The 27,517-nt window shown below is 42.2% G+C and overlaps 1 protein-coding gene across 1 annotated transcript in view; it reads right to left on the bottom strand.

Moving 5' to 3' along the window:
- The window catches only part of LOC117757233 (transcription initiation factor TFIID subunit 4-like), a 90,594-nt gene that overhangs the window by 38,806 nt on the left and 24,271 nt on the right, over positions 1 to 27,517 (bottom strand). The window contains 4 exon segments of the mRNA XM_034578183.1: positions 4,374 to 4,430; positions 9,526 to 9,648; positions 13,980 to 14,110; positions 19,591 to 19,760. Of these exon segments, the coding sequence (XP_034434074.1) occupies positions 4,374 to 4,430; positions 9,526 to 9,648; positions 13,980 to 14,110; positions 19,591 to 19,760 (481 nt within the window).

The raw sequence follows: 27,517 nt of genomic DNA, 5'->3' as shown, positions 1-27,517 counted from the left end.
GTGCACGCTGATGACAATATGATAAAGCAGCTTACATGAGCTGTGGTTTACAGTGTTAATATTCGAGTTCTCGGCCTGACATGGTTTGCTCCTGCAGCCGAACAGAACCTAACAGGAGCTTTTGTCCAACTGTAGTGACCAATTTGTCTTCCACCTCTTCCCTCACCCCTCTTCGCCTGTCCTCCCTCCACTCCACTTGATTCCTGCGTCCAGTTGTGCCTGCAGACGCAGCTGCGATGATGAATCTTTGGCTGCAGTGCGTCTGTGTGTCTGACATCGTGATGTATCTCCACTGGCCTTAACTCCCTCTCTATCTCTCTCTCTCTCTACATTCCCCCTCCACCCTCACCCCCAAGTCCCCTTTTCTCTCCGTCTCTTTGTCTCTGTCTCTCGTTTTTGTCCCCTCTGTGTCTCTCTCTTTCTGTCTCGCTCTCTCTCATTCTCTCACTCCCAATGATTAGGCATTGCCTGGCCTCCTGCCTCTGTGATGGAACAGGCAGAACACACAGACCCACCACTAACAACAACAACAAACAGGAACTGAGCTCCACGATTTGCCCATTGATTTTCACTCGGGGCATTTCTGAAATAGCCCATCTGACCTTTCGGCCAAATGGTAGTGAATGGAGGAAACAGAGGCGCTAGACTGCTCTGCCTCTCTCACGCAAAACCTCTGCCAGCGATTATCGGAGCAGCGGTTGTGGGTTAGGTTGCTGGTGCGAACAAAAATACACAATTAGAGGCATGGTGACATAAATATACAGTACTTAAAATCTGCTATATGCTATATATTATACCCTAGAGTACTTAACTACTGTATTTTGGTCTATAGGTTACATTATAGTTCGGTTTTTCCTGAGATCAGGCAAGAGCATTTCATCAGAACAAATCTGCTTTGCAGTTTTCATGGCAATGTGTTTGTTAGATTGTGAGATGTGGACAAAGTTAACATTTTGGCCTGAGGGTGGCACAAGCTGAAAGTTCATGGACTGTCCAAAAAGGGACAGGGTTCATCCACCAAGGAGCATGAATGTGTTCTATCAGAACCTGTGACAGTTTGGGATGGGGTGACAGAAGAAACCTAGGTGAAGGCACAAATTTGGCAAGACAAGGTGAGAGAGCACCTCAGTTTTCGTCATGTTCCTGACACCAAACTCGACGCAACAGGGGGAAGAAACTCCTCTACTGGCAATAGGTAAGGAATTAATGGCCTTTTTATGGGATTTACCCGCACTTGAAAAACCCATGTATACCCACTAATTTTGGTGTGACATATGTATAATACTGTTAAGTTATCAGGATTAAAAAGACACCCTGTGAGCAATGTTTAACTGTGGCTATTCAAGCACCAACAATGTTTAGCTATAGAGATATCACCTTCTCAGACCAAAAACTCCATCACCCACTTTAACCTGGGTATGATGATGGATCATGGAGACACCAGAGGAGAGATTCTTCCCTTTTTTGTGTAATTATTCAAAACCGATGATTTAAGATGATGAAGCTGTTGCGTGTTTTACCCGCTGTAGAGACCTCTGAGGCAAAAAGTTTGGGCTATGTAAAAGAAATTGCCTGGACTTGACATTCAAACTGAGCTTGACCTTACTTTAGTGCTTATGAGTTAATTCCTGATCATCAGCTTCCCCACGAGACTCAGCTCTTCAGTGGTACTTAAACACACTGCACCTGCCTTTTTCAAAACAAGTCATGCACCAGCTCAATTTAATCTACACACACGCTGTATAAGTCCATCTCGCCAAAATGGTGACGGTTTGGTGGTTGTGGTTGTGTGTGTGTGTGTGTGTGTGTGTGTGTGTGTGTGTGTGTGTGTGTGTGTGTGTGTGTGTGCATGCGTGCTCAGGGAGAAGGGCTTAAACAGAGGCCGGCTCCTCTGCATGTTGCCTGGAAGAGTCGCTTGGGCTCATTATCCTGATGAAATTTGCGCAGATGTGTGAGCTGCCGACAGACTCTGCAGTGACACAAACAGCCAGCTCTGTCCCCTTGAGCCAGTCAGGTGATGAAAACCGGAGAGGCACGGGGGCTGAGAAACGACGGCCATTAAGCAAAAAAGAAAGAGGTGAGGGAGGGTGGAAGAGGCGTTGTGTTGTGTGTGGGTCGGTGGAGGGGGGCAGTTGTGGGTGGGTTGCGAGCCCTTATCTCTATCTAGCGGGAGAAAGCATTACATAAAGTAACAATTTCCAAACCACCCTCTTAAAATTCCAGCTGAAAATGAAAATGTGCAGAAGTGCACACACCGTGTCTCCTTGCAAGGCGCTAATCTGGCCGTATCCAGATGACGAGCGGACTGCCACTTAACAGGGAGGAGATCCACTTTGATCACTTGGCCCCTGGGGGGGAACCTATCGCGCTGCCTATTACGCCGCTTCATTTGCATATGTGGGGCTTATGGGTAAGCTGAGATCTAGTGTGAATGTTTTAAACTGCAGCGAGGCTCTCTGTTGCTAGAAAGAAATGTCCGGGAGAGGAGCAGAGAAAAGACACAATGCTGCCAAGTAGCCAGAGGTAGGAGAAGTGGTCTTGTCACTTGAAGGTTACAAGTTCAGCACCACAGACTGTTAGGGAAAAGCCTCAAATTTAAATACTTTGGCCAAACAAAAACACTGAATTGCCTTTCAGCAAAGCAGTTACAGTTACCCCTTAATATAAATGGCTGAGTGGCCGACATTAAAAGACAGTGGGGAGCTGAAAACTGTCGAATAGTGAGGAAATAAATTACAACGTTGGTGCAGACCTGCTCAGTAAACTTTACCTGGATGAGTAAAAGGCTTATTTTACAAAGCGCAAGTGTCTGAGATGAAACCACATCTGGTATTTAAGTTCTACATCAACAACAGGTGAATGGTGCTTGTTTTATCCCCCTGCCTATACAGACTGCTCTATGAAGGCTCCACACAATCCTCTTGATCCTTGTTAGCGAGCCAAGGACTAAAAGCACACGTGAAGTTATTCTGGAGTAAACAAAGAAAAAACAAATGCAAACTTCCACTGTGACAGAACTATTTCATTTGCGTAAACAACATTAACCAACCACTGAAAGACGAGTGGTCTACTTTCTGAGATCCACTGGGAATTTCATTATATACAAGACCTGCTCTTGAAACAAGGAGGATGTGGCACCGCACAACCAAGAGTAGAGCACTACATCAGATGAAACAGTTTGCAATGCTACGTGTTGTGCCTCGGCCTATTACTTGGAAAAGGAAAACAAGTCTTTTTATACCTTTTTACTTTGTAGTGGTAAAAGTTAATGCAGAGCATGGATTGGTACATCTGAAACCCTCATTCTCCATCTAATTTTATGCAACACATGTATTTCTGCATTTGGACTTTTACGCATTTAAGCCACAATGTGTTGTTGTACCAAGTTAAAAGAACCAATGTGTATAAGAGATGTGCCAAAAGGTAACTGAGAGGAAAAAGATAATGTTGAATAAAGTTACATCCATACTACTACATTTTAGTTTGAAAAGGCATCAACTCTGCTATGGAAGTTGAGAAGTTTTACAGCCGCTAAAACTGAGAAGTTTGAAAACATTCCTGGTCCCATTTTAGGTTTAAAAACTCCAGGGCTACATTTTGGTCTGGACGAGCAGAAACAGAGATGCTTGGAAATGATGACGTTGACACTCTTCGGTCACGGCTTAGCCTTGGCTGATTGGTCAGGCTCCTATAACTTGACCCCGTTCCGGAGGAAAACAACCGGCATTAGCTTCAGCTACCAGTGTAGAACGCAACATGGATAATCAATTACAAGCGTCGCTGACCTTGTTGTCTTTGCGAACAGCTGTTGTGCTGTTAAATTCTGCATTTTACAATAATACGACTGCTTACATGTGTAGGAGAAAAGCTATTATTCCAGCACTCGACAAGTAACAATTTTGCAGCTGACAACCAAATGCTTCCCACGTACTTCGGCTCGCACATGCCCATTGTGCGTGGTCACGGGATATTTGTTTTCAGGTGTGTGACTGGGGTTTAAACGTCGTAGTATGGATGTAGCCTAAAGCTACAAAGGCCACTCCTGTGGCCCCTGTATAGCCTTCCCCTGATAGCAAATCTATCAAAATAAGGCAGAGCAAAATGAACAGCAGTTAGTCAAAATCCAAGATGGTGTTAGATGAAGAGGCTGAAATAGATGTGGAAAAGAAAAAAACGAGGGGGTGGAGGAAATGCAGAGTCTCTTTAGTGCGCAGAAAATCATTTTACACACATGGGCATCAATCGGCGCAAATTATTCCTCAAACTTTTTAAGTCCGACTTTAAATGGCATTACATATGTAGCGAGGCATGAAAAATTAATACGCTGGAGTGTCGGGGAAATGTCAAGGGTAATGATCTCCGCAGCAGCTTACCTCCTTAGCTTTCTGTTTCAGTCGAGCTTGCTCTGGGTCCTCTTGCCTGGAGCGACTCTGTGGAGTAAAAGGAGGGGGGGGGGGGGACACAGGTTAACAGCTGGTTTAGGGGAGCCCACCCCACTGCCTCCACCGCCACCCCCTTCGTTCGCCACTCATCTGTTGCTGCTGCAGCAAAAATAGTGCAAAATGGGAACAGGATACAGAGGTGTCAAGGACATCGTATTTGAATTCAGAGAAGTGCAATGGAGCGCCCCCCGGGGGGTGGTGGCCTTTAAACCCGCTCCAGATCCAGCCCTAAATAAGCCGCTGGAGGGGGATTCTAATCAAAAGAGGTTATTAAAAATTCTGCACGAGCCAGCACACACACAGTCACACACATACAGACACACACACAGGGCAAAGGATGTTGGTGAGTATCAGTGGCAGTGGCTGAGTGTGTGTATATGTGTGTGTCACAGTGGCTACCCATTACTGTGTGTGTGTGTGTGCCTGTCCCTGGCGTAACAACACAGCACTTCTATTTTAATCAGCAGCCAAGATCTGGGTGGATGTACTTGTCCCTGGGAATCCTTCACCACAGCTAAATGTACATGTACGGCTGACCACTGCAGGCAATACGGTGGATTATGCTTGTGCACACTAACTGAACGCAGTTACTTTGTGAATTTGGACATAATCTGTGTAGTTATGTTTTTACTGGATTAGCCAGAATTAGGTCAGGTGCATGAAACCCCTCTAACACTTAGTGCTAACATATCCTTGTTCACGGATACATTTTAAAACGGTGTATCATGTAGGCCTATGTGTGAAGAATTTGTGAGAGGATGATACCGTAAAAATATGCCTTGAAAATATTTTACGACACACTCTAGTTAAAAATCTCTTTTAGTTTTATAAATAATTTCTTCTACATCCAATCTGAATCAAATCAATCCATCAAGTCAGGTGTAGGGCCACCGTCAAAAACAGGACACCCCACTCCTGCCTCAACCCTCCCCCTTCTTCTCCTCAATGTCCTGTGCACCAAGAGCTGCTCTTCCTGCTAATTGGCTTTAAATATATCAGGCGGTTCACGTACTGGTCGGTATCTCAAATAAGACTAATGTGTTTGCCCTCCGGTCGGCCGGAGCATCCCTCAAGATCTGAGTCATATTTGAAATGGACGGCGGAGTGGAGGGGAGGTGCTGCTGTGAGGGGAGGAGGAGGAGGAGAGAAGAAGACTGAGAGGATTATTTTCGTGGGTTTCTTATTCAAGAGGTCAAATAAGCAGCCGCTTGATCGGTAGAGAGAGGCAGGCAGGGAGGTGGGAGGCGGCGGCGCGGAGGAGTGGGAGGGGCTGGTACAGATGGACTGTTTACAAAGGGCAGCGGTGCCACTGGCGAGCTTTACATCTCCTCTGTCAGCTGCCCTGGTTTTCCCACTTACAGGAGAGAACAGAGGGTGGGGGGGACTGGGCAGTAGACACTGACAAGCTTTGCTGGGTTTGGGTGCAGCGTACTGTACTGAAATAATGAAGAAAAACTCCTCACTCAAGTACGCAGCCCTCTACAGTTTTTTGGGGATGAAGTGCAACTTTTTGTTTTACGTCAACCAGTTTTGTCTACTTTTACTTCGCAGTGTGATTTTCTTGCTTCGCCCAGAATGATTCATGAAAACCACCAGAGGGTTGTTTCTGTTACATTTAGTTGTGGGAAAAGAGTAACGTTTATTTGTTATTTGTTAGTATCCGAAAATATATTTTCGGATCTGCATCAAATTAGGCAAACTCATAAATATCAGTCTCCTAAAAATTGTTTTCATCAAGATCTTTGAATTATTCTCTGAGAAATCAATAAGACTGTGAAAAAACATCTCACAATGTTAGAGAAAGTAAAATAAAAATCCTGGATCTGCACCAAAATTTAATGAGGGCCTCAATGACCCATACTTCATCTGTCCACCAAGTTGTGTGGTGCTTCATCCAGTGTTTGTTGCGTAATCTTGCTTACAAAACAAAAACAAAAACAAAAATGGACAGAAGTGAAAATATAACCTCTTTGGTGGAGGCACAAATATGGGACATAAATAAAAAAATAAAAAAATATAAAATCAGCATTTCAACTTATTAAGTCAAAATGAATATTTGATATTCTGTCGACATATTCTCCTAAATACCATCCTCAAGTCCTTTGAAACCTGTTATTCCTCCTGTAGTAATCACACATATAATTATAAATGTGTTTTTTCTCATTTGTTTCACAAATTAATAAACATAAACATAAACAAAATAAATAACCATGAAATAGCCAATCATCAACACCAAGCCCGGCTTCTCATCTGGTTTAATATGAGAGTAATAGTGTCCATGGATTGATGGATTTCTGTCTGTATGATGGTTGAACACTGGTTTAAAATAGAGATTGTATTTAAAAGTTTATTCAAGAATGAAAGTTAGGGTTTGGACAGTTGGCAGTGGAATTAAAAAAAGTCTAACACGGACAACAAGAAAATTAAATAAATAGTAGAACTACGGTTGCATCATAAGTAACACTAACAGTTATTTTAAATAGTGTTCCTTTCAATATGCCTGTACCATTGACAGATATTAAAACAATGTGTAGTAATTCAACAGATGCAATAAATATATTTACTTACATATGATAATGTGGAGAAGTCAGAAAAAGATTGAGCACACAGAGTTAAATCATAGAAATGTGACTAGCATGTTGTCAGGCAGTGTGTTGGTGTAATAAACTTTACACTCATCAGGCAAAAATTTGCTTTCCAAACTTCTCCTTGACCTGAAACGCCATGGCAACAGGAGCCAAAAAGCCACAGACATGGCTCTGAGGTGAAGTCCAACTCTCCTCATGGAGGCTTGTGCAATGCAAATAGCCCCGTGGTGAGCCCTTCCTGCAGGAACTTGGCTAAATTTGCAAAAGTTCTCCACTAATCCTGTTACTAAAAACAGCTCTTCACGGTTAAAAAAAAAAAAAGAAAGATCACACTGTTCAGCCATGCAGAGCTGAAAACTGACAGAGGGGATCTGAAAAGCTGCACCATTCCTTTTTTAACAACACACATTACAGTGTTGTTTCCTGATGTGGCTTCTCCTAAAAGAATAAACAGACAGGTCATGAGGTCCGGTGGCCAGCGTTCATCAACTAGGCCATTTTCTAATATCCTGCATGGCAGGACCGGAGCGTAATAATGCAATTAAGACGGTGAGGTGTGCAGCAATGAGAATCTTTACTGTGGGACATTGGCTCTATTCAAAATTAATTAAATTAACCTAGCTTTCTGCTAATGTTGCACTGCGGGGCATTTTCATTTAGAAAAGATTCTCTCGCTCTTTTTATTTTTGGTCCGTGGTTATCTTTTCCAATTTTAGGACCTCTTTTGTACTGATAAACAAATGTCTCAATATGCAAAGGACTGAGATCACTATAGTGGACAGGTAACAATGCAAAGACGCTGTTTGAAATACGTCATTTTAATACTGTCTTATAAAGCTTGTTCATGCCCTCCATTTGTTTACTGTATTTTTTTTTTGTGTCAAGTTATAATGAGCTTGTTGCAACAATGATCAGTATATAAGTAAAAACTTCTCTGCAACAATTTATGATATTTTCCAAAGGGTCTTTTATGTGCTTGAAAAAGGTTATAGTGTTGCATTGCATGTAAGGTCCACTTGAGTATGATTAGATTCTATAATTAATACAATCATCTGAAAGCTTAAATAACAATAAAACAGCAAAAAGCTCATGACATGGGGCCAAGAAAAAGAAGGATTTCAGATTAATATTGGATATTAGACCCTGCTCTAATCCAGACGTCTTAAATAACTCAGTGACTTAGCAGCAGCTGCTAACTGATGAAATGATGACAGACTGTTATATTTCACATATTTCCCAACTAATTATGAGTCCATTCAATAGCCTTCTCCATCGTTCAGGGTGCAGTGAAAAGCATTGCTTGTAGACTGTGTTTGAAATGACATTGAAGATGAAGCTCACTTACTACCACCAAGTATCTATCCTCTTCTTCCCCACCCATCCAACTTTAACAAGGTTTGGGCAAATGATGCATCTGTTGATAAAATTAAGATATTTTTTTTTCAAGAGATGTTCCGATACCAATACCAGCATCAGAAATGCCTCAAATTCTGACAAAAATGCCGGGTCAGGGTATCTGCGAGTACATGAGTCTATATACCAATCCGATACCACTTCTTTAAAGTATGACAACGATACCAAAAACCATACAGGTTTAGTAACTGTTAAAATATATATATGAGTCATTGCACTGGTTTCAGATCAGTACTCGATATTGGCAGATACACAAAGTCCAGGTATTGGAATCGGTATCAGGAAGGGTAAATGGTGTCAGAAAATGTAGTTACATTTTTTTTTTTTAACCATTTAAATCTGTAAAATTCTCAATTTAAAAAATATCCGTACAATATATTTGGTATTAAAGATTTTTCACTGGTCAAAAAACGCTGGCTTTTGTCTGCAATGTGATTGGATACAATCTGTGTTCGGATCTGCAGTGATGGAAACGTGACAATAGGTGAACGTGCAAATTAGGCAAGGTAATGCTTTGCATACTCCACAACTGCAATGATGCAGTTTTCCTTTCTATTAAATGGACTTTCCAGTTAACTCAATACCAGATGCTACGGACAATATAAGGAAAACTGTGTAAGCTCATAGATGGATGGACAGAGACATCACTCGCTGGCTTCTCCAAAAATGAAATCTCTTTTTAGAAACGGATGAGCTGTCAAGGCTGTGTGATACAGGGATGTGTTGCAGGTTGTACGTGGGGCTGGTTGAGTGTGCGGCCAGTGCGCGGTGCATGGGAGTTGTGTATAGTGTATGCCCCACCCCCCCACCCCCCCTCCTTGCTGTGTCCAGGGAGGAAGAGCCAGGACAGAGGAGCCCTGGGGCCAGGAGCCTGGGAGGACACAGGGAGGTCACTTCATCCACTGGTGTCACACTCTAATTCATCTGTCAGGGCCTGCGCAGGAGCAACATGCACACACACGCATACACACACACCAGTACACAAGCGCACACTGTTGCGTGGGGACATAACAAGTCTCTCTCGTACACACACACACACACACGCACACACACAGCAGGATGGTGAGGTGACAATAACTTACTTTAGCGGCTTTCAACAGGATCTCTCTTTCCTGCTCGTCCTTCCTCTGCTTCTCGATTCTCTCCAGCTGCTCGAAGAAGCGGAGCTGAGAGCGAACGTCTGCAGACTGCTCGTAGCACTCATCCTGACAGGCAGATAGAGAGAACATCACTGCAACGCTAACAGTTGGAGAAAAAAAAAAAAGCTCAGAGTCCTGTTCAGTGGCTGCTTCTCCCCCAGAAGTTTATGAAAGCTTTTATTACATCTATACCCAGTGAACAATCAAAAACAATAAAGAAAAACTATGTAACCTATTGTAAAAAAAATATCAAGTTTGACAGAAAGAACAGAGCATAGTTGAATATTTGCTTGACATCAATGACAATGAAAATGTGGACACTGATTTGACATCATAGGTCATGTGATCCCGACTAGTCTGTCCATTCAATAATGGTTTGTTAGTGTATGTAGTAATAATAATAATTGTAATTGCTGCTCTCACAACTTAAGTATATGAATATCAGAATTCTGAATAGTTGATGGATAAACAGTTCTGATAAGAAGTTAAGTCTACCTAGTAATTATTTTCATATTTGTTCTTTTTCATATCTTTTCTATTTCATATCGATGAATCTTTTTTAGAATAACTGATTCACAATATACTTGTGCAGACACACTTTTCTACTTTGTATCTACACACAATGTTCATCTTCTTTTTTCACTGTGTCTTTGTGTGACTTCACAATTTAAAATTTATTTTACAGGTTTAATGTCATTTCAAAAACAAACTTCTGTTTTACAGGTTTACAAATGTTTATATACAACTACAAAATCATTTATGGACATTTCTTTAGAAGCTCTTTTTTTTGACAATAATTTGAGTCTTCAAATAAATAGATAAAAATGTAAAAGTACAACATTAACTTGAGTAAAAGTTAGTTAGCAAGTAATAGTAAGAACTATATTTTAATATACTTAAAGTATTAAAAGTACCTGCAGAGTGTATCCTATATCCTAATGCAACTGTCTATTACATCATTAACTGTATCGACTGTATATTTTGTCTGATACAAGAATAATACAGACTCATATTAATACAAAATGCTGCAGATGATGCTACTGAACTTTTTTTATTGTCATTCATTTACGGGTGAGGGTCGGCAGTGGCCTCTTCATCCTTCAATCCAGTTTAGATGTTTCTGCACTAGTGATGCTGCTGCTGCAGTGACCTGCCCACTCGGATTGGATCAACGGACCAATTCTACTCTAACGATTGATTGCTTTTTAAAAATATGGGAAAAAAGTGAAAAGGTGATGCAATGGAGTGGAGTAGAAAGTACAGATATTTGTTAAAAGTGAAAAATACCTCAAAATAATCCACATAAGTTAAGTACAGATACATGAAAAATTTACTTAAGTACAGTAACTAAGTAAATGTACTTTGTTACATTTCATCATTATCTAATGGACAGGTGTAACTTGCACCTATGGCTGACAACAAAAGCACAAAGGTTTACTACCCACATTGAAATATATATTTATAATACAGGAAATAACTCTTTATTATAAAGAGCACATGTGGTTAAACTGTAGGACACAGGTTGAGTGGAACATCACCAGTCTGAACACATCCCAAGCCGATCGCTAACTTTTCCTATTTACAGACGACGCTTCTCTTTGCATGTGGAGCATCACCTCCCACTTGGGAAAAGGAAAGGCAAATGTAAAAACAACTTTTGTAGGTCATCAAAAGTTAATAGGATAATTGCTTATTTCACGTGTTTGTGTGTGTATGTCTCCTACGCATCTCTGTTCTCTCCTTGCGCTTGATTTCTATATCACTCTCTTTTCTATCTGCGTGTGTGTGGCAGGTCTGTGTGTGTGTGTGGATGAGAGAAGCTGGGTGGCACAGAACACAAAGACACATCAGAGGAGTCTCATCGCCAGCACCCCTCCAACCCCCCTCTCTCCCTCTCTCTCTCTCTCTCTCATCCAGTCCCCCCCCTCTTTGTTGCAGCGCTGAGCCCGCACTCTTGCCGTAGATCCTGCCGCCGCTGCCGAAGCCCGGTTGCTCTTTAAGGCCGCTTCGTCTTTTGGTCTTTTCTCTCTCTCTCTCTTTTTTTTCCGCTGATGTCAACAGAGTGGCTTCACAGAGCTCCGTGTCTCCCTCACGCACACACACCTCATTTACAAAACCACAAAAGAGGAAAAGAACGAACAGAAGGAAGTAGAAGACGCACAAAACAAGATGGGGACAGCTGGAGCGATTCTCTTCCTCCCTCCTCCTCCTCCTCCCCCTCCTCCCGCCTTAACATCAGGGAAAAACACATTTTCAAAGTTTCCCCCCAGTTCTCCCAACAACGTCAAGATTTAGGCTTGTAGTTGAGATGGATGTGCGCTTTAATGTACGCCAATTAAATGTGGTTATATAGTTACATTCAAGAGCCATGAGAGATAAAGCCACCGATAATGAGAAAAGTGCGCGGGTGTACACAGGCGCGACTCAGAAGTACTTTCATACCTCAAGTTTTGACTGACTGACTGAAAAGTCTGAGCTCACCTGTTTATCAACTTAAGAGTAAAGACAATTTCTCATATTAACTCTCATGTGTTGTACATTTCCATGAGTTTATGTGCGAGAGAGTAAACAGTGGATTTCATGCCCCTGTGTTTTTGTGTTTGAACATCGGAGCATAAAACTGTGTCCATATTCCAGTTTATGTATTTATGCATCTGCCTGCTTCACTGTAATAAAGTTTATTTTCCAACTCGAGTGACTTAACTTCCCCTTTAAGTTTTAATCCAATATTTACTGTATATTTTCTCACATAAATATCTGCTGTATGTAAATGAGTGCTCGCCACACATTTTTCATAATAACAGATTCATATTTTTACATTTCACTTCTAAGGTTATTTTATGCTTTTATTTTATAATAGCGTCAGTAAAGGTGGAACAAGAAATGGTGAGAGTAGGGGAATGACACGCACACCATCTTTATCACCCCCTGGAAGCTAGCTGCAGTATGGGTCATGAACTCTGCCTTCTCCATGTTAGTGAATGGGACATGCTTGGTTTAATTAAGTTGTTTTCTGACTTCATTTGAAACAGCTGAGACTGACTTGGGATTGGTCGAATGTGTGTATCAGCAGGATTTAGATATTGCGACTCCACTCTACGGTCACTACTCTGCAGACTCTGGCTCAAAATAACATCATCAGGGCAAGATGGCAGCACTCGCTTCCCGATGACACTCAACAGCACAGCACCGGCTTTATAAATGAGTCAAGTACATGAAAGTGAGCATGTTGGCTTTCTAATGAAGAAGTTTCCAGGATTTTGGAAGTAGAAACATAAATCACAAGTGTTGTTGATGGTGTTTCTTTACAAAAGCTATTAACTATGGATGTGTTTATATGATCCAATCAATTTCTAATGAGTCCCAGCTAATACACTTGTTCCAAGTTATATTTTGAATGCAACCCACAGGGTGTGGCTGCAGTAACACCACATCTCACTCCTTGTTCCTTTCAGAGAGGAACAGAGTGAGATGTATTCACTGCTGCTCGCAAACTGACCCTGTTCAATCGGGTTGAAACTTGACCTGCGACACAAATTTGTTTTTAATCATTGTTGATTATATTATCACATAACGAAATAGTACAGGCAGTACATATGGGGATGCTGATTAGCTGCTGTTAGCTCAAGGGCAAAGGTAATTATTTTCAATTCATTCCAATGGAAACTACACAATTAGTGGACTCACTTGCCAGGCAAATTAAATCTATGAACGTTTTTCACATCAAGTTCAACTTTGGTGCAGTTTGACCCATAAAAACCCGCTATCGCCCCCTGCTTACAAGGGGGATTACAAGACACAGCCTGCGTGCTTGTACACTGAGAATGTAGACTTTGTACAAATAATTGTATAAAGTCATACCGGGGTTGAACAATTCTTTTTTTAAAGTATTAGCCCAAGTGTGTAACTATCAGCTAGCTTAAGTTGGGTGAGTAGCTTCAAAAGGTATTTGAAAGCTAAAGTACATTAAGCGTTTACACAGACATCGGCCCTTATCACAAAAGCTCTCCAATCTTTCCAAGTTGACATCTTCGTTGGTGTCTTCTACGTGTCAGACTCCTCTTTTTCTTCCTGAGATATTTGTATTACTTTAGGTCTTTTTGAGTTATGCATCTGTGTTAGAAACGTCATCAACAAGTCCGCTCCCTCGCTGTGAATTTTTCTGATATTTCCTGCTCTGTTCTCACTTGGGCTCACTCAGACATTTTCGGGGCTGACAGGAAAAGTTCTGGAAAATGTCCGGAGCAACTGATTCAGACATTTGCGTTCCAACACACAGCCCTTCTGGAACATTTCAGGAAAATGTCTGGAGTTCATGTCAGTGCATGTCTGAAAGCACCCTGTGTGTGTGTGTCTGTTTGTGTCTGTATGTGCATGTGTGTATGCATTCAGCCTACCTTACAGGAGTCCAGCCGGTGCTGTGCGATCGTCGAAACCTTTTCTACCACGGTGCGAAGTCGCGACTGTGTGGCGTGCGAGATGAATGTCACTGCCTCCATGGGGACCTCTGTGACTCCGAACTTCTTAGCTGTGAAGTTAACGCACACACACACACACACAGACATGCACACATTTAGGACAAGACGACAGTTTCGAAATCAGTACATCATTAGTTTTGACACCTCTCTCTCATGTAACAGGTACAGTCAGTGCTCTTGCTTCTCAAACTGATTGTGTCATGATTAAAACAGTGATATTCTTCTTCTTTCACCATCCGCAAGTTTTATAGCATCTGTCCTCACTTTTGATTTCCTGAAGGAATAAAGAGGTTGAACGTGACTGTTTCATTATTGCCTCTCTCGCTTTCACAATTTGCCTTTTAGAGAAAAACAACAACTAAGCAGGTAGAAGGTAATTGTTTTTGAGAGCCACACACACACGCGCACACAAATACCACTCATAAAAACAAGCCAACAGGATACCAAGGCCGTCATTCAGTACCTCCAGTCATACGCACTTACTGTACTCATACACACATTCACAGAGAGAAACTGTCTGGATTATTGTGTGCAATTAACTCCCAGAAATAGGACTCATCACACAGAAAAGTTAATTTGTTTCACAGTCTTAGTGCAAATTCCAAAGTGGTTTTACAAGCTGAGCTCCTTCGAGTGTGTAAACGACATTGACCATCTCTTTTTCGCGAGGAGAAGGATAATTTAGTTTCCTTGGAGCAAAACTCATCTGAAGTCATAACAAAAGAGAGGAGGACAGACTTTGGTAGTGTTACTATCTGTTTCCAACTTCCTTTTAAATTATTCCATTAACATAATTTTCTCTCTGGCACCCTTTTAAGTAAACCACACCAATTATTTAAATCAGCTGAACAATACATATACTCCTCACCAGCTCCAGCTTTGAAATAGATGGAGGGAGCCCTGTTAGCCTTATAATTACAGTGGCAATACAAGTGGCAATGTCACAAGGTCAAAGAAAAACACTAATAGGCTGCTGCCTCCTTCAAAAATAAGATCTTTCAGGGACATTAATATTTCAGAGAAAGTTTAAGAGGATTTAACCAGAGACGGGCACATTTCTGTGAGCAAAAAACACATTCTTCAACATGCAACGATACAAAAAATCTGAAAAAAAACGGCACAGCTAGAAACCGACTAATGAGCTGGACAGCTTTAATATTAAGTGTAATTCATACTCGAAAGAGAGAAAAGAACAGGAATGACATTCATCAAAGGCTGAACGTCTCCAGTTATGGGCAGTTTTTTAACAGTGAATGTTTGCATGTTATCACACTAAACTAGTAATACTGTTATACCTGCTTCACATCAGCTTGTGACCATGTTAGCACAATGATGTTTGTATTTCAGCTTAATTTACCACTGCGCATCAGTTTAACCTCACAGAGGAGTAGTGTTGTAGTGTGGCTTGTTCTATTTTGAACTAATACCCATAATATTAACATTTTTAACAGGGGCCTTTAAAGAGGAAAAGAATCAGAGATTTCGAGGAATGAAGTCGTAAATTTCAGAGAATAAGGCTCCGTGTCATTTGAGAGGGGAAATATCATCAAAGATCTGCCTGTCTGCGTTAGAATGAGGGATGTGGAGCATCTTGTTAAGGTACACTTGTATACATTTCACAAAGAACAAATAAAAAATCATATCATAAATACCAGGACAGAAAACAAACTGTGTCCATTCTGAAGAAAGAACCACATAGAGTTGGAGGAAGAAATGTTGGCAATAGGCAGGTCAATGTATATTTGGTCACCTCTGCTGCATGGTGGCTTAAACATCATATAAAAACAGTGTTAAATAATGTTAAAATACATTCTTATGCAGTAGCCTGCCCATCATTTCCAACACAATCACATGGAGAGGCACAATCTGCATTGAGTCTTGATAACTTGAATATTTATTTAGTATTGAACTGACTGGTATCCATAGCAACAAGGGTCCCCCTGAAGAGCAGCTGGCAGTAAACACGGAAAAGGTCCTGAATGAGCTGTCTGAATGAGTGTCTGTCTACAATACCTTTAACTATGTGATTCTTAAAGTAGCTTTCATTGCTGCTGCTTTTCACATAACTTTCACTGTGCGCTTTAAGCTCTGCCCGCAGTCGTATAATAACCCAAGACCCTGAGATAACTGAGCTCCACTTGGGGGCAGCTTCTTTCTCTCCCCCACATCAAGCAACGCACCTTTTTTCCTGAGAAACCACCGTGATCTCAGACATACAGGTCCTGACCTTCATCCCTCCTGACCATGGTAAATTTATCAACTGCACATCAGGAGTCAAGGTCCAATAAAGCCACAAGGACCACGCTTCATGTTCAAAAAGCCGAAATGCCAAAGCCCCAGGTCATATCTTTGTTCCAGTTCACACCCATCTTACTGTAGATGTGCTTCGCACGATGCCAAGAATAAAGCAGCTCTTTTTCTGAGCAAACAAAAACAAATGGCTCACGAAAGCAACCACATACTCCCAAAGCAAAGGTGATTGACATGATCATAAGATTTCTGCAGAAGTCAAAACACATGTCGACCTACAGACAAATAAGAGGAAAAAGCTGAACAAATTAGACCCTGATAGGAATTGGTATTAAGATCCATCATGAGAGATCTGATCCAAAGTTCGTCTGTTCACATCTGACGTTACGATGAGTCCTGGATGTGTATCCTGTGATCATGTGCGATCAGATCTCACTTCCCCACTCTATATGCAAATAATCACGACTGTTTACAGATTTGTCCGATGACAATGTTGGTGTGTGTCGGGGCGAGAAAGAGAGAGAGAGAGCGAGTGGAGTCAGGAGGGACTGAATGAATGAATGAGCACAGTTTTACTGAAGAAAGATTTGACCAATTTAAGAAAAGTATCAATCAGTATGTGTTGGTCAGTGTTAAAATTGTGGCATTGGCTACAAACTACAAAAATGATTCTACTGTAGCGGGTCAGAGGACATCAGCTGAGTGGTTGATCCTTCATATGTGGCCCAGAACGGACCAACTACCAGGGGAAACAGAGTAGCTGCCTCCACACAGGGCATGATGAGTCACTGAATGGTTTGTTAAGTATGAAAATGATGGGAATTGTTTGCTGTGGCCATCGCTGTCACCAGATCTGAACCCAACTGAACCGCGATGGGATTTTGGACCGACATGTTAGACAACATCCTCCATCACACTCAAATCTGTCACCCATCTGTATGAAGACTTATCAAATGCTAAAAACCCCCGAGATGATCCTTAACCAGAAGTTTCATAACCAGACGACGCTCCATTCAAGCTCCCTGCCAGCGCTCCCAAGCAACCTGAGCAATATGATTCCTCCCCCAGTCCCTGCAAGGCAATATTGCTAACATTCATTTAAAACGCTACGTCATCCAAAGCATATGTATATGGTATGGTTATTATTCTTTGTCTTATTTTAAATCCTACATTTACTGTTTATATTTTTGGCTTCATAAATTTGATTTGGCTTGATTTGCCAACAGGAACTGTATTCAAGATGCAATAGCGAAAAAAGAGCAAACACAGCAAGCAAAAACTAAAAGGTTGCAAATTGAGCAGTGACTTGAAAACAGGAAAAAAAATCCAAATCCAAAGAACAAGCCAGGTTTATTTTCAATTAAATTGTGCTATGAATATATATGTGATTAATTTTGAGGTAATTTTCCCCATATGGATTTTCAGCAGCATTAACAACCTGTGTTTTATCTGTCGCCTTGTGTCTGCACCGTATGTATATGTAATCAGCCGACGTGTGCGTGTGTGTGTGTGTGCGTGTGTGCGTGTGTGTGTGTGTGTGTGTGTGTGTGTGTGTGTGTGTGTGTGTGTGTGTGCATGTGTTGTGAACTTAAAGGTACCAGCGGACTATCATTACAGTTTTTTTCTAGAGAGCTCCAGCTGTGCCTGGTTCCTGAAACTGAGGGGTGAAGGTTTCACAACCTCGCAACCAACCCCCCAACCTCAAGGACAAGCCTTGAGCATTATGAGGGGATGGGGAGTGAGAGGTTTGGGAGAGGAGGGTGGCACAAGTGTTTGTTCGGAGGGGATAAAATAAGAGAGGAGGAGAAACAAGACGCAGAAGAAGATAGAAAGAGGCAGCAAACATCCTCTCCTGGAATCAGAATTCAAAAAAAGGAAAAGAAAGGGGGTGAAGAATGGGCAATCAGGACGTCTCCTTAAGAATAAAAAAGGTAATAGAGATGAATAAAAAGTGAACTGTTATGTCCTATGATTGAATACCTGAGTAAAAAGAAGAAGACACAGGACCAGCCCTTTGCAGAGCATTAAGTGAGCAGGAGAGGTCACAGTGAAGATGTAGAGCAGGGTGGTCAGCGGTAAATGAGAAGGCAGAGCGGAGGGAAACTTGGTGGCTGAACAGTAAAGAGGAGCAGCCAACACTTTCTGATTGAGTGGAGCTGGCAGGCCGGGGGAGCCTCCCTCGGACTGCTGTCAGCTGGGAGCGCAGAGAGGCCAATCACTGACACAACAAAGCTGCACAAGTGCCACTTCCCCAGCAGGGGGCGCCCTAGCCTCCTGCCCTGCATCACGCTGTGCACCCCCCCCCAGGAAAGATTTATATCTTTAAACAACCCCTCTGCCCCAAGGTGACGGGATAACAACCACGCCACGAGTCCACATAACGAAACATGACCCGCAGGTCTCCGTGCTACACTGAGGATACTTTAATTGAGATGAAACGAGATGAGGGCGCTAGACTCCCCGTCACGTGGAATTACGCTGTGTTTTTTGATCTGATGCACAGGAGCGAAAAGCTAGGCACAGGTTTATTTTGAGTAATAACGCTCATTATCCGTTTTCACAGGTTTCACTATGCAGCGAGAGCCTAAAGTATGTTGCAAGTAATAAATATGACTGCCAGCAGCAAAAAGAAGTAATGAAGACATTGTTACTATCATGTGATCATGAAAAGCCAAGACCTTTCCGCCTGCATCGATTAGCACGTGCAACGCCGTGTGCTCTCAGAGTGTCAAGATCCACTAAAAAGAAATCTCGCTGCCATGTCTCATTCCTCTAAACTCTGTTCCTTTAGTCCAGAGGACAATCTGACAGCCAGCCTTCAAAAGACAAACCCATAAAGTATTTATGTGTGTGCCTGGGGTCCAGTGAGTTCAGACAGCCACTGAAGAATTCATTAAAGGAGGTGAAAGAATTGTTAAGCGTTATCAAATTTAAACCGAGGCCAAACAAGAAAAGGCTCGGCTCGAGCCACTGACGGAGAGAAAATCAAAACTGTCTTTAGTGATGACACTATAAACACAGAAACAACATGTTCCTCACACAAAACACAACAGATCGGGATTTCATCACTGCTGCAGCCTGGGTATTCAGCTCTGGATTGTTGTTTTTTTCCACAGTGGGAAGGTGGAGGAGAAATTGAGATGACATTAAGATTCTTCCTGTCGCTGTAATAACCACATTGTTTTCTGAAAGGCCAGCTTTCAATTACTGCAGCTAAGACGTCCTTGAGTTATATGTTGAAGATCTACATTGCTCAATTGGCCATGTAGATATATTTCACCTGTTTCCAGTATTCGTCGGTGTAGCAGTCCCGGGTGGAGAAAGGCCTCGTCTTTACATGAGCGGATGTGAGTTCCCACTAACTCTGAGTTGGTGGCGAGTATTCTAGCGCTCTCCTCGTTGAGGTTCACCCCGGCCATGGACGCCACGTCATTGATGTCATCATCATCCCTGAAACATGAGAGACAGGGTATTAGCAAAATACATACAATGAAAATTATGACTTACTAAAACAAAATACATTATAAAGCCACCTACATAGGGCACAGTCTATGTGTAGTAAGGGTTTTGTTGGTGTTTAGGCCAGTTTTTGCTCAAATCTTTTACAAACCTCCAAACAGACAAATATGGTACATTTGATATTTGAGATTTGAGATTTTTGATCATGCAACAATAGATTACAAGACAGACTAACTTGTACTTTTTGTAAAGACTTGCAGTTGCAGTTCAGGTTGAAATAAAGATAAAGTTGTAAAACGTCTCACACTGTTTAGGGAGCCTGGGGAACAAAGGGGAACATAGGCACACTCAGGAAGGTGTGTTTAGGGACTGTTTCCTTGTCGCACACTGTTAAGGTAGCCAGGGTAACGCAGGGGAACTTTTCAACTGGTCAAAAAAAACCACTAACACCCACTAACATCTGGATTTCGTCTGCAAAGGGAATGGATGCAATCTGTATTCACTCAAGGGTCAAATTACTGTGCAGTAGGCTCGGGTTTTTATCGGTTCCTGCTCCGATCGGCGGTGATGGAAAAAAGGCACCCTTATGAACACATTCATTTGGCAAAACAACGAGGTAAGAGAGCACCTGTTTTTAGTGCACTTGTGTTGTTAGGGGCAAACTCCTCTGGAAGCAATTGGAAAGGAGTCAATCGCCTTTTTTAAGCAGGTTTACCCACGTTTAAAAACCTGCGTATACCTGCTAATGTAGGTGTAAAAGAAGTATTGGACTCCTACTGGTTGGTCCGTCTACACTGTCTCATTCTGTCCTCATTAGCAGAAACAAATGCTGCACTGCAGGGGCAAATGTTCATCACAATCTTTAAGAAAACAGGTAAAAGAAATGTGCATCCACAAAGGGTGCATTTGTGCTTTTAATTTTTCTAAGTAAAGAGAATTTATCCATAGAACAAGAATTCAGAACTTGGTTTGGGCATGGAGCAACATTGAGCCTTGTACTCAAACATTTACTTCACATCAGTATTCACGTCCTGAAATTATCCTGATAAATATTCCTTTCGAACATGTGAAAATGTGTTGGATATCCTGTTTTTATTCATGAATGTTTTCTTGGATGAAGTTGTCCATTGGTTTTGTTTCAGTGGGCTACGCTTTGACCATAATGGCACAAAATTCCCATTCCAGGGTCTATTTGTGTCAACACTCGGAGAAGCGGGGAGATGAAGAGCGTTTGGATGGAGCGAGGATGCTCCAGAGGATTGGCACTGAGCTGCGATGAATCAAGCTATACACTAATGTCAGCAAATTCTATTTACGCACTGCTGTGCCACACTTAATGTATTTTCTTGATACCCTGGTCATTTCTCACAGCTATAATGTTGACTTTATATTGTTTGCATATTAGCGGAGAACAGGGAAAACATGCAGAAACTGTGATTGGGTCATCGCATCTGAGAGTCAACAAGGTCCGCGCACCCTTTCAAGGCAGGGACTTTCTGTGGGAGCTGTCACAAAGACAAATTCCTCCACAATTATTGTACTTGGCAAGTAATGATTCGGATTCTGGCCTGAATTAGCGGAGCGGTGATGTGTCATGCTTACAGGACTGGCCCAGAGCGAGCAGCGGCTTTTCTGAGTGGCTCTGACGGAGGGAACAAAGAACCACAGAACACACACAGAGTGGCCTCTCGCCACTCACTGGCTCACCTCCACAGTCATTTGCGTCCGTGCCACCGTTGTTGGTTGCGACAGAGCACGTGCATGTGCTGCTTGGGCTTTAGTGTGTGTGTGTGTGTGTGTGCATGTGCACGGTGCGGGGGCCCTGAGTTCTTTTCGAGCGCCTGAGTGCAGACGCACACTGTCAGGCAACTCCACCCTGCTGAGGCCCTCCTGCTCCTTGGTGCGGCCGCAGAGAGCCGATATGAAACTTGACACCACGGCAGGAGGTTGACAAAGACGATTAGAGCAGCTCTCTGAACCTCGCACACCTCGACTTTCTCTCCTCTCTTCCTCCCTCTCTTCTACCATTCGGTGTAATTATGACTTGACTTCACAGAGAGAATCTACACAACAACACAAGCATGGATACATAGGATTATACCCTTTGCTGCACCTCAGGCTGTGCAACTTTCTTCATCACGTCCTCATGGATAACTTGACCTGTCCTGAAATGAAACATGCCTGAGGCTGTGTTCGCTCAGGCGAAAAAAAGCTGCTACTTCCACAGCTTAAAACTGCCTCGATGGATAATGTGCATTAAGGAAAAGTGATTGATTACATAAGATCCCTTAAAACTAAAGCAGTAATATGATTATCTATGTGATACTGAACCGACACAGAGCTGTGTAGCAGGAGCAACAATTACCATATAATGTAACAGCCCTGTTTTTATGAAACCAACATGCAGCAGCACATTCATTTTAAAGAAATACAACAGGAGGTCTCTGAATTTCTTTAAAGATATGCAAATCTCCCCAGGTCTGAGGAAATAAACAAAAATATTTCACAGTTTCTATTGAGCACAACATCTGCCTTTCTTTTAGACATTTACTCTTACTTGTGTCCCATGAAAACCTGATTGAACAAGTTAGTTTAGATTATCTGAATAAAAAAAATCTCATCAAGAAATCAGGGTTACATGATTTGTATGTGAACGGTGTCAAATGTTTCTATTATAACTAATTCTTTCTCTCACATATGACCTGCTTGCTCCATAGACTGTAAATAAAGATTGATGGCATGACAGCTCCCAAAAAGTGAAGCCAAAGCGTTTTTATCGCCTCCTGGTGGCTGGCTGCAGTATAGTTTATAAACCCTTTCTCCTCCATGTAAGTGGATGGGGCTGGAATCAAACTAAAACAACTAAATACACATTAAATCATTTTTCCTCAAATAGATTAGCACTCAGTCGAGTGCATACCTCTGCTAAGGCCCAACAGTTGCCTTATGAAACGTCATTTAAATTCGCTAGATCTGTATTCTTATTTGGATCTGCACCAAAATTGCACACACTAATAAATAGCAGTCCCCTAAATGTGCCCGATTTTTTTTTCATCAAAATACATGAATTATTCTCTGAGAAATAAATGAAAATGTTGAAAAACACCCTATCTCGCAATGGTGGAAGAAATGGGGGAAAAAAGAATCCTGGATCCCTCCCCTGATCTTGATCTGTACCAAAATTCAGTGGGTTCTCTCCTAATCCATCCTGCATCCTTCCGCCGAGTTTCATGGAAATTTCATGAAGTAGTCTTTCCATAATCCTGATAATTATCAAACAAACAAACTCAGATGAAAACATAACCTCTGTGGCGGAGGCAAAGATGCTTTCTGTCATTTTGGTAGTTCTTATCATTCTGGTGTTTGTTCAAGTGTTCATTTACCAATAAGTTTTGTTTAATTAATTAATTGGTGCTATAAAACAGTGAAACCTCATGATTGACAGCTGAGACTGATTTGAGATTAGTCAAGCGTGTGTATCGGTGCAAGATGGTAGCGGTGGTACCTGGGATGTTTAAGCTTCATTTCTGGATAGTGGAGACACATTGTCCATCTTTATATTCAGTCTATGAGTTTTTCAAACAAAGGCAGTGTATTCCTATAACTCAAATTGCCACCTTGCAGTTGTACACCTCTGCCAACCATATTAGTTGCAGTTTACATCTATATCTGTCCATACCTATAATACATATGATGTACTATACGTAAGAAGACTTTGAACAAATTAAATGAAAGATATTAAACATATTTTTTACATTAAATCAATTAGCATATGAATTCTAATATGAACTGGTTTTGCAAGGTTAAATGATCTTCACCTTTGACCAATAAATTCTAATCAGCTCACCCTAAAGTCAGAGTAAACTTTTGTGCAAAATTTAAAGAAATTCCCTCAAGGCGTTTCTGAGATATTGAGTTAATGTTAACGGGACAGAAGGACGGACAAACTGAAAGCATAAACCCTCCAGCGCAGACTGCTGCCAGTGTGAAGGAACTAAAAAACACAATAAATGTAATTTACTGTAAATTTTGTTATGTGATTTCTAGTTAAACCAAGATCTCAGCATGAAGGTCACTGTATCAAATAATCGGTAAAGCTTACATGAAGCCGGAGAAGTAATCCTCTTTTTACATTGCACTGGAAGCTGCAAAATAAATAAATTCCTGAGACGAAACTATGTGTCGTTTAAGTACAGTATACAGAAATTCCAGTCGTCTGCAGTAATATAGAGACAAAATATGAATCCAGCAGCTACAACAGCATGGGGCCCGAAACCCTCCACCAGGATCCAAGAACACTGGTAATATTATATGTAATAACGTTTTTTTTCTTGGATGGTCTGATTTCTTGGAATATTCAAGATCACTCAAATCAAATAAGAACGCAGAAGACAGGTCTGATATTAAAAGGAGGGAATGAGATCTGAAATGCAAAATATTCCCTGACTATACCTCTGCACTAATAAAGCAGATATGTAATTAGCTTGCACAGAAAGCAAAAGAGCGGCGGTTTGGGTTGGCCCGGGGACCTGGAGCCGGCAGTCACATGAATACATATGCATGTCGTTTCCATATCAAGCCTGTGTCTCAGCGAGGGCACGCCATAGGTGGTGGGGAGGACCGCACTTAACATTTAGAGGCTGTTGTGTGTGTGCGTGTGTGGATAGATGGAGGTGTATCCAGATCTCCAGCAACCCCCCTCTCATTCCCGCTTCAACACCACCCATTACCACCACACCCCCACCCTGTGGGTAAAGGTCTCTGTGCCCAGGCAGGGGGCCCCTGATTGATCTCTGTGACTAACACCCAGGCCATGCAGGCGTGTTGTGCCCACACCGAGAGACATGAACCCACTGAAGGAGAATTTTCCACAGAGCAGCCTGGGGTCCAATGGCCGGTGATGGGATATGTGCTCATGACCCAAATGGAGGACAGCACTGGTGGCACAAGAGGGGTCAATAAAATACTAGAAGTGGACTAAGTTACTTTTTTAAATTCAATTTAAGAGGATGTAGCTGATGTTCTGATGAAGGCATATACCAAAATATCTTTGTTTAACGTGGTCAATCAATAACTTACACTACATTAACATTTCAGTCCCAGCATTGTTTCCTTTGTGGATTCTTGGAACACCCAGTCTCAACATAATCTAATCATGTGGCTGCCGTGTTTCCAAGTCTCTGCATCAACAATTTATGGAAGGTCACTTTTAAGTCCTAATTGAGTCAAATGTATTTATAAAGCCCCCTTTTTTGCAAAACGGGCACATCACATAGCAATTAACAGAGCAACAAAGGATGTAACCACAAAGAGAGAACGCACTCCCTTTGCTGGTAAATGATGGGAAAGGGCTGGTGGACTGCTACATCCACTTTGGTGAACAGAAACTTTTGTTCCTTAGTTGTATGCGTACCGGCTTGTGTGTATTTTCCACGTGAATATGCAAGTGTTTGTGTGTTTAGGTGCACAGATGTGTGTCCAGCATGTAAGACGGGGCTGGATTTGAGAGGCTGAGGCTGAGCACAGAGGTTGGCAGAGGGCTGAGGGCCTCGGCTGGCTCGCCTGTGATTACAGCGGATGTTGAGTGTTTACAGAGAAATGAGGAGGGGAGGAGGGGGATTGCACAGAGACAGCTGCTTTCACTCTGTACTGTAAACTACACACACACACACGCGCACACACACACACACACACACACACACACACACACACACACACACACACACACACACACACACGCACACACGCACACACTGACACAAGCACTTACACAGACGGCTGTAGCTGTACTGGAAACCCCACAAGCCCTGCAGTGTGTGTGTGTGTGTGTGTGTGTGTGTGTGTGTGTGTGTGTGTGTGTGTGTGTGTGTGTGTGTGTGTGTGTGTTTGTGCTACAGCTGGCCCGCTGGGACCAGTGGCTCAGAGTGACAGCCACACACACACACACACACACACACACACACACACACACACACACACACACACACACACACACACACACACACACACACACACACACCATCAGTCCCCAACTACAGTTGAACAAGCACAGTGCAGGCTGGGTGGGAGAGAGCTGGTGGAATCTGACTGACCAGTCCGGCCAGTGGATTTTCGTTTTTTTCCTCCTTACCATTCTTTGATATGTTTTTTTATCTTCTCTTATTCTATGTTTTAATTTTTGTTTTTAAATGTGCTTCATAAATAAACTTGATTTGATTTTTAAGGTTCATACAGTCACTTTAATATTTTTGCGATATTCTCTTCCTCTGCATCTCAAACTTCGTTGCTATGCGAGTACGTCTCCACATTTGTTAAAAAGACTTTTAAGAACAAATCTGACCTGACTTAAGCATGTGTTGGCCTTTTTTACTTTCACACTTTTTGTAATGGCACCCAACACATCGCCTTGTAACACTGGACTCTGTTCCAACATGTTTATATCCTCAGGAAAGAACAACAACAGCAAACTATAAACAGTGTAGGGAAGCTAAGAGGCTTCAGATGCCAGGAGCCAACTGAGGTGCAACCTTAACAAATAGTTTGCAGCAGATACCAAGAATAAAACACCATCATTTTTATAGCTGATAAATCTCCACAGAGGTCCATCTCTCATTAAACATTAAAATCAATGTCAGGTTCATCGATATCTCATTTGACTTAAAACTGCATGTTGTGGAAGTTCAAACTACCCGCATGACAAAAACGTGGATGCAGGCAAATATGGTGCTCAGTGCAGAGCAGGATAACTTGACCTGGACAGACGGGGACAAAAATGCAACAAAATGTCAGTGACGTGTTTCTTCTGTGACAGTGGTGCTGTGCGTTATTGGACTTATATTGAAACCAGTGCTTTTGTGTGTATGTGGAGGGCCACTGTGATCACCGCAGGGGGGGAAAGGTCGTCAGTAACAAGCGAGCCTGACAGCTTAATTACCAACGCAGCTAAAGATTTATCGGTTTATCAATCAGAGCCCCGGGCGCTGCCTTTCCCCTCAGGAGATGGGAGCCATTACCATGAACCCGTTGGCCCATGTGACCCAGACTCTTCTTACCCCAGCCCGGTCATACCGGGGCAATCCTAAACCCCAGCTCCTGTCAGTGCATGAACAGTTCACACACACACATACACACAAACACACAGATTCCATAAACACACAAATAATCTTAGACAGGATCATATACACATACTGTATGTTCATGTGCATCCAAGCAGGGACACAAACACAGAGGAGGAGAGGCGCATACATATACTTGCAAACATTATACTTACATACAAGTATGTAAATGCTGCACACACACACACATAAATACACAAAGACTCATACTAACATGGACCACAAAGGCCAGCATGTGGGCGATGAACCTTTTATGTTTTGAGACAAAAGCCCAGCTGAAACAGAGACAAGACCAGAGCGAGAAAGAAAGAAAGACAGAAAGCGAAGCTGCGGGCTAAATACCGTATGTTTGACTTCACCGAAAGGTATTTTCAGAACCACATCCAGAAATTCCAGCCATCTGGACACAATTAACTTATTGCTAAATTAAGATTTAGCTCATTTCTAATCCTGTCCATGAGTTGTGACACTGACACAAGGAGGGCGATGCTGAGGGAGATCTATTGGCTGGCAGTGTGTTGCTATGTGGTGGGCACGGAGAGAGAGGACCACCGATCAACCAGCCGGGCAGGCAGGCGGCCAGGTGGCTGGGCAGGCAACTGGGATAAACACTTACAGCCTTAGCTGAGAGTG

This window comes from Hippoglossus hippoglossus, chromosome 3, assembly GCF_009819705.1.
Source record: "Hippoglossus hippoglossus isolate fHipHip1 chromosome 3, fHipHip1.pri, whole genome shotgun sequence".
Lineage (NCBI taxonomy): Eukaryota > Metazoa > Chordata > Actinopteri > Pleuronectiformes > Pleuronectidae > Hippoglossus > Hippoglossus hippoglossus.
The sequence above is the reverse complement of the archived record's forward strand: the minus strand, read 5'-3'. Positions and strand labels throughout refer to the sequence as shown.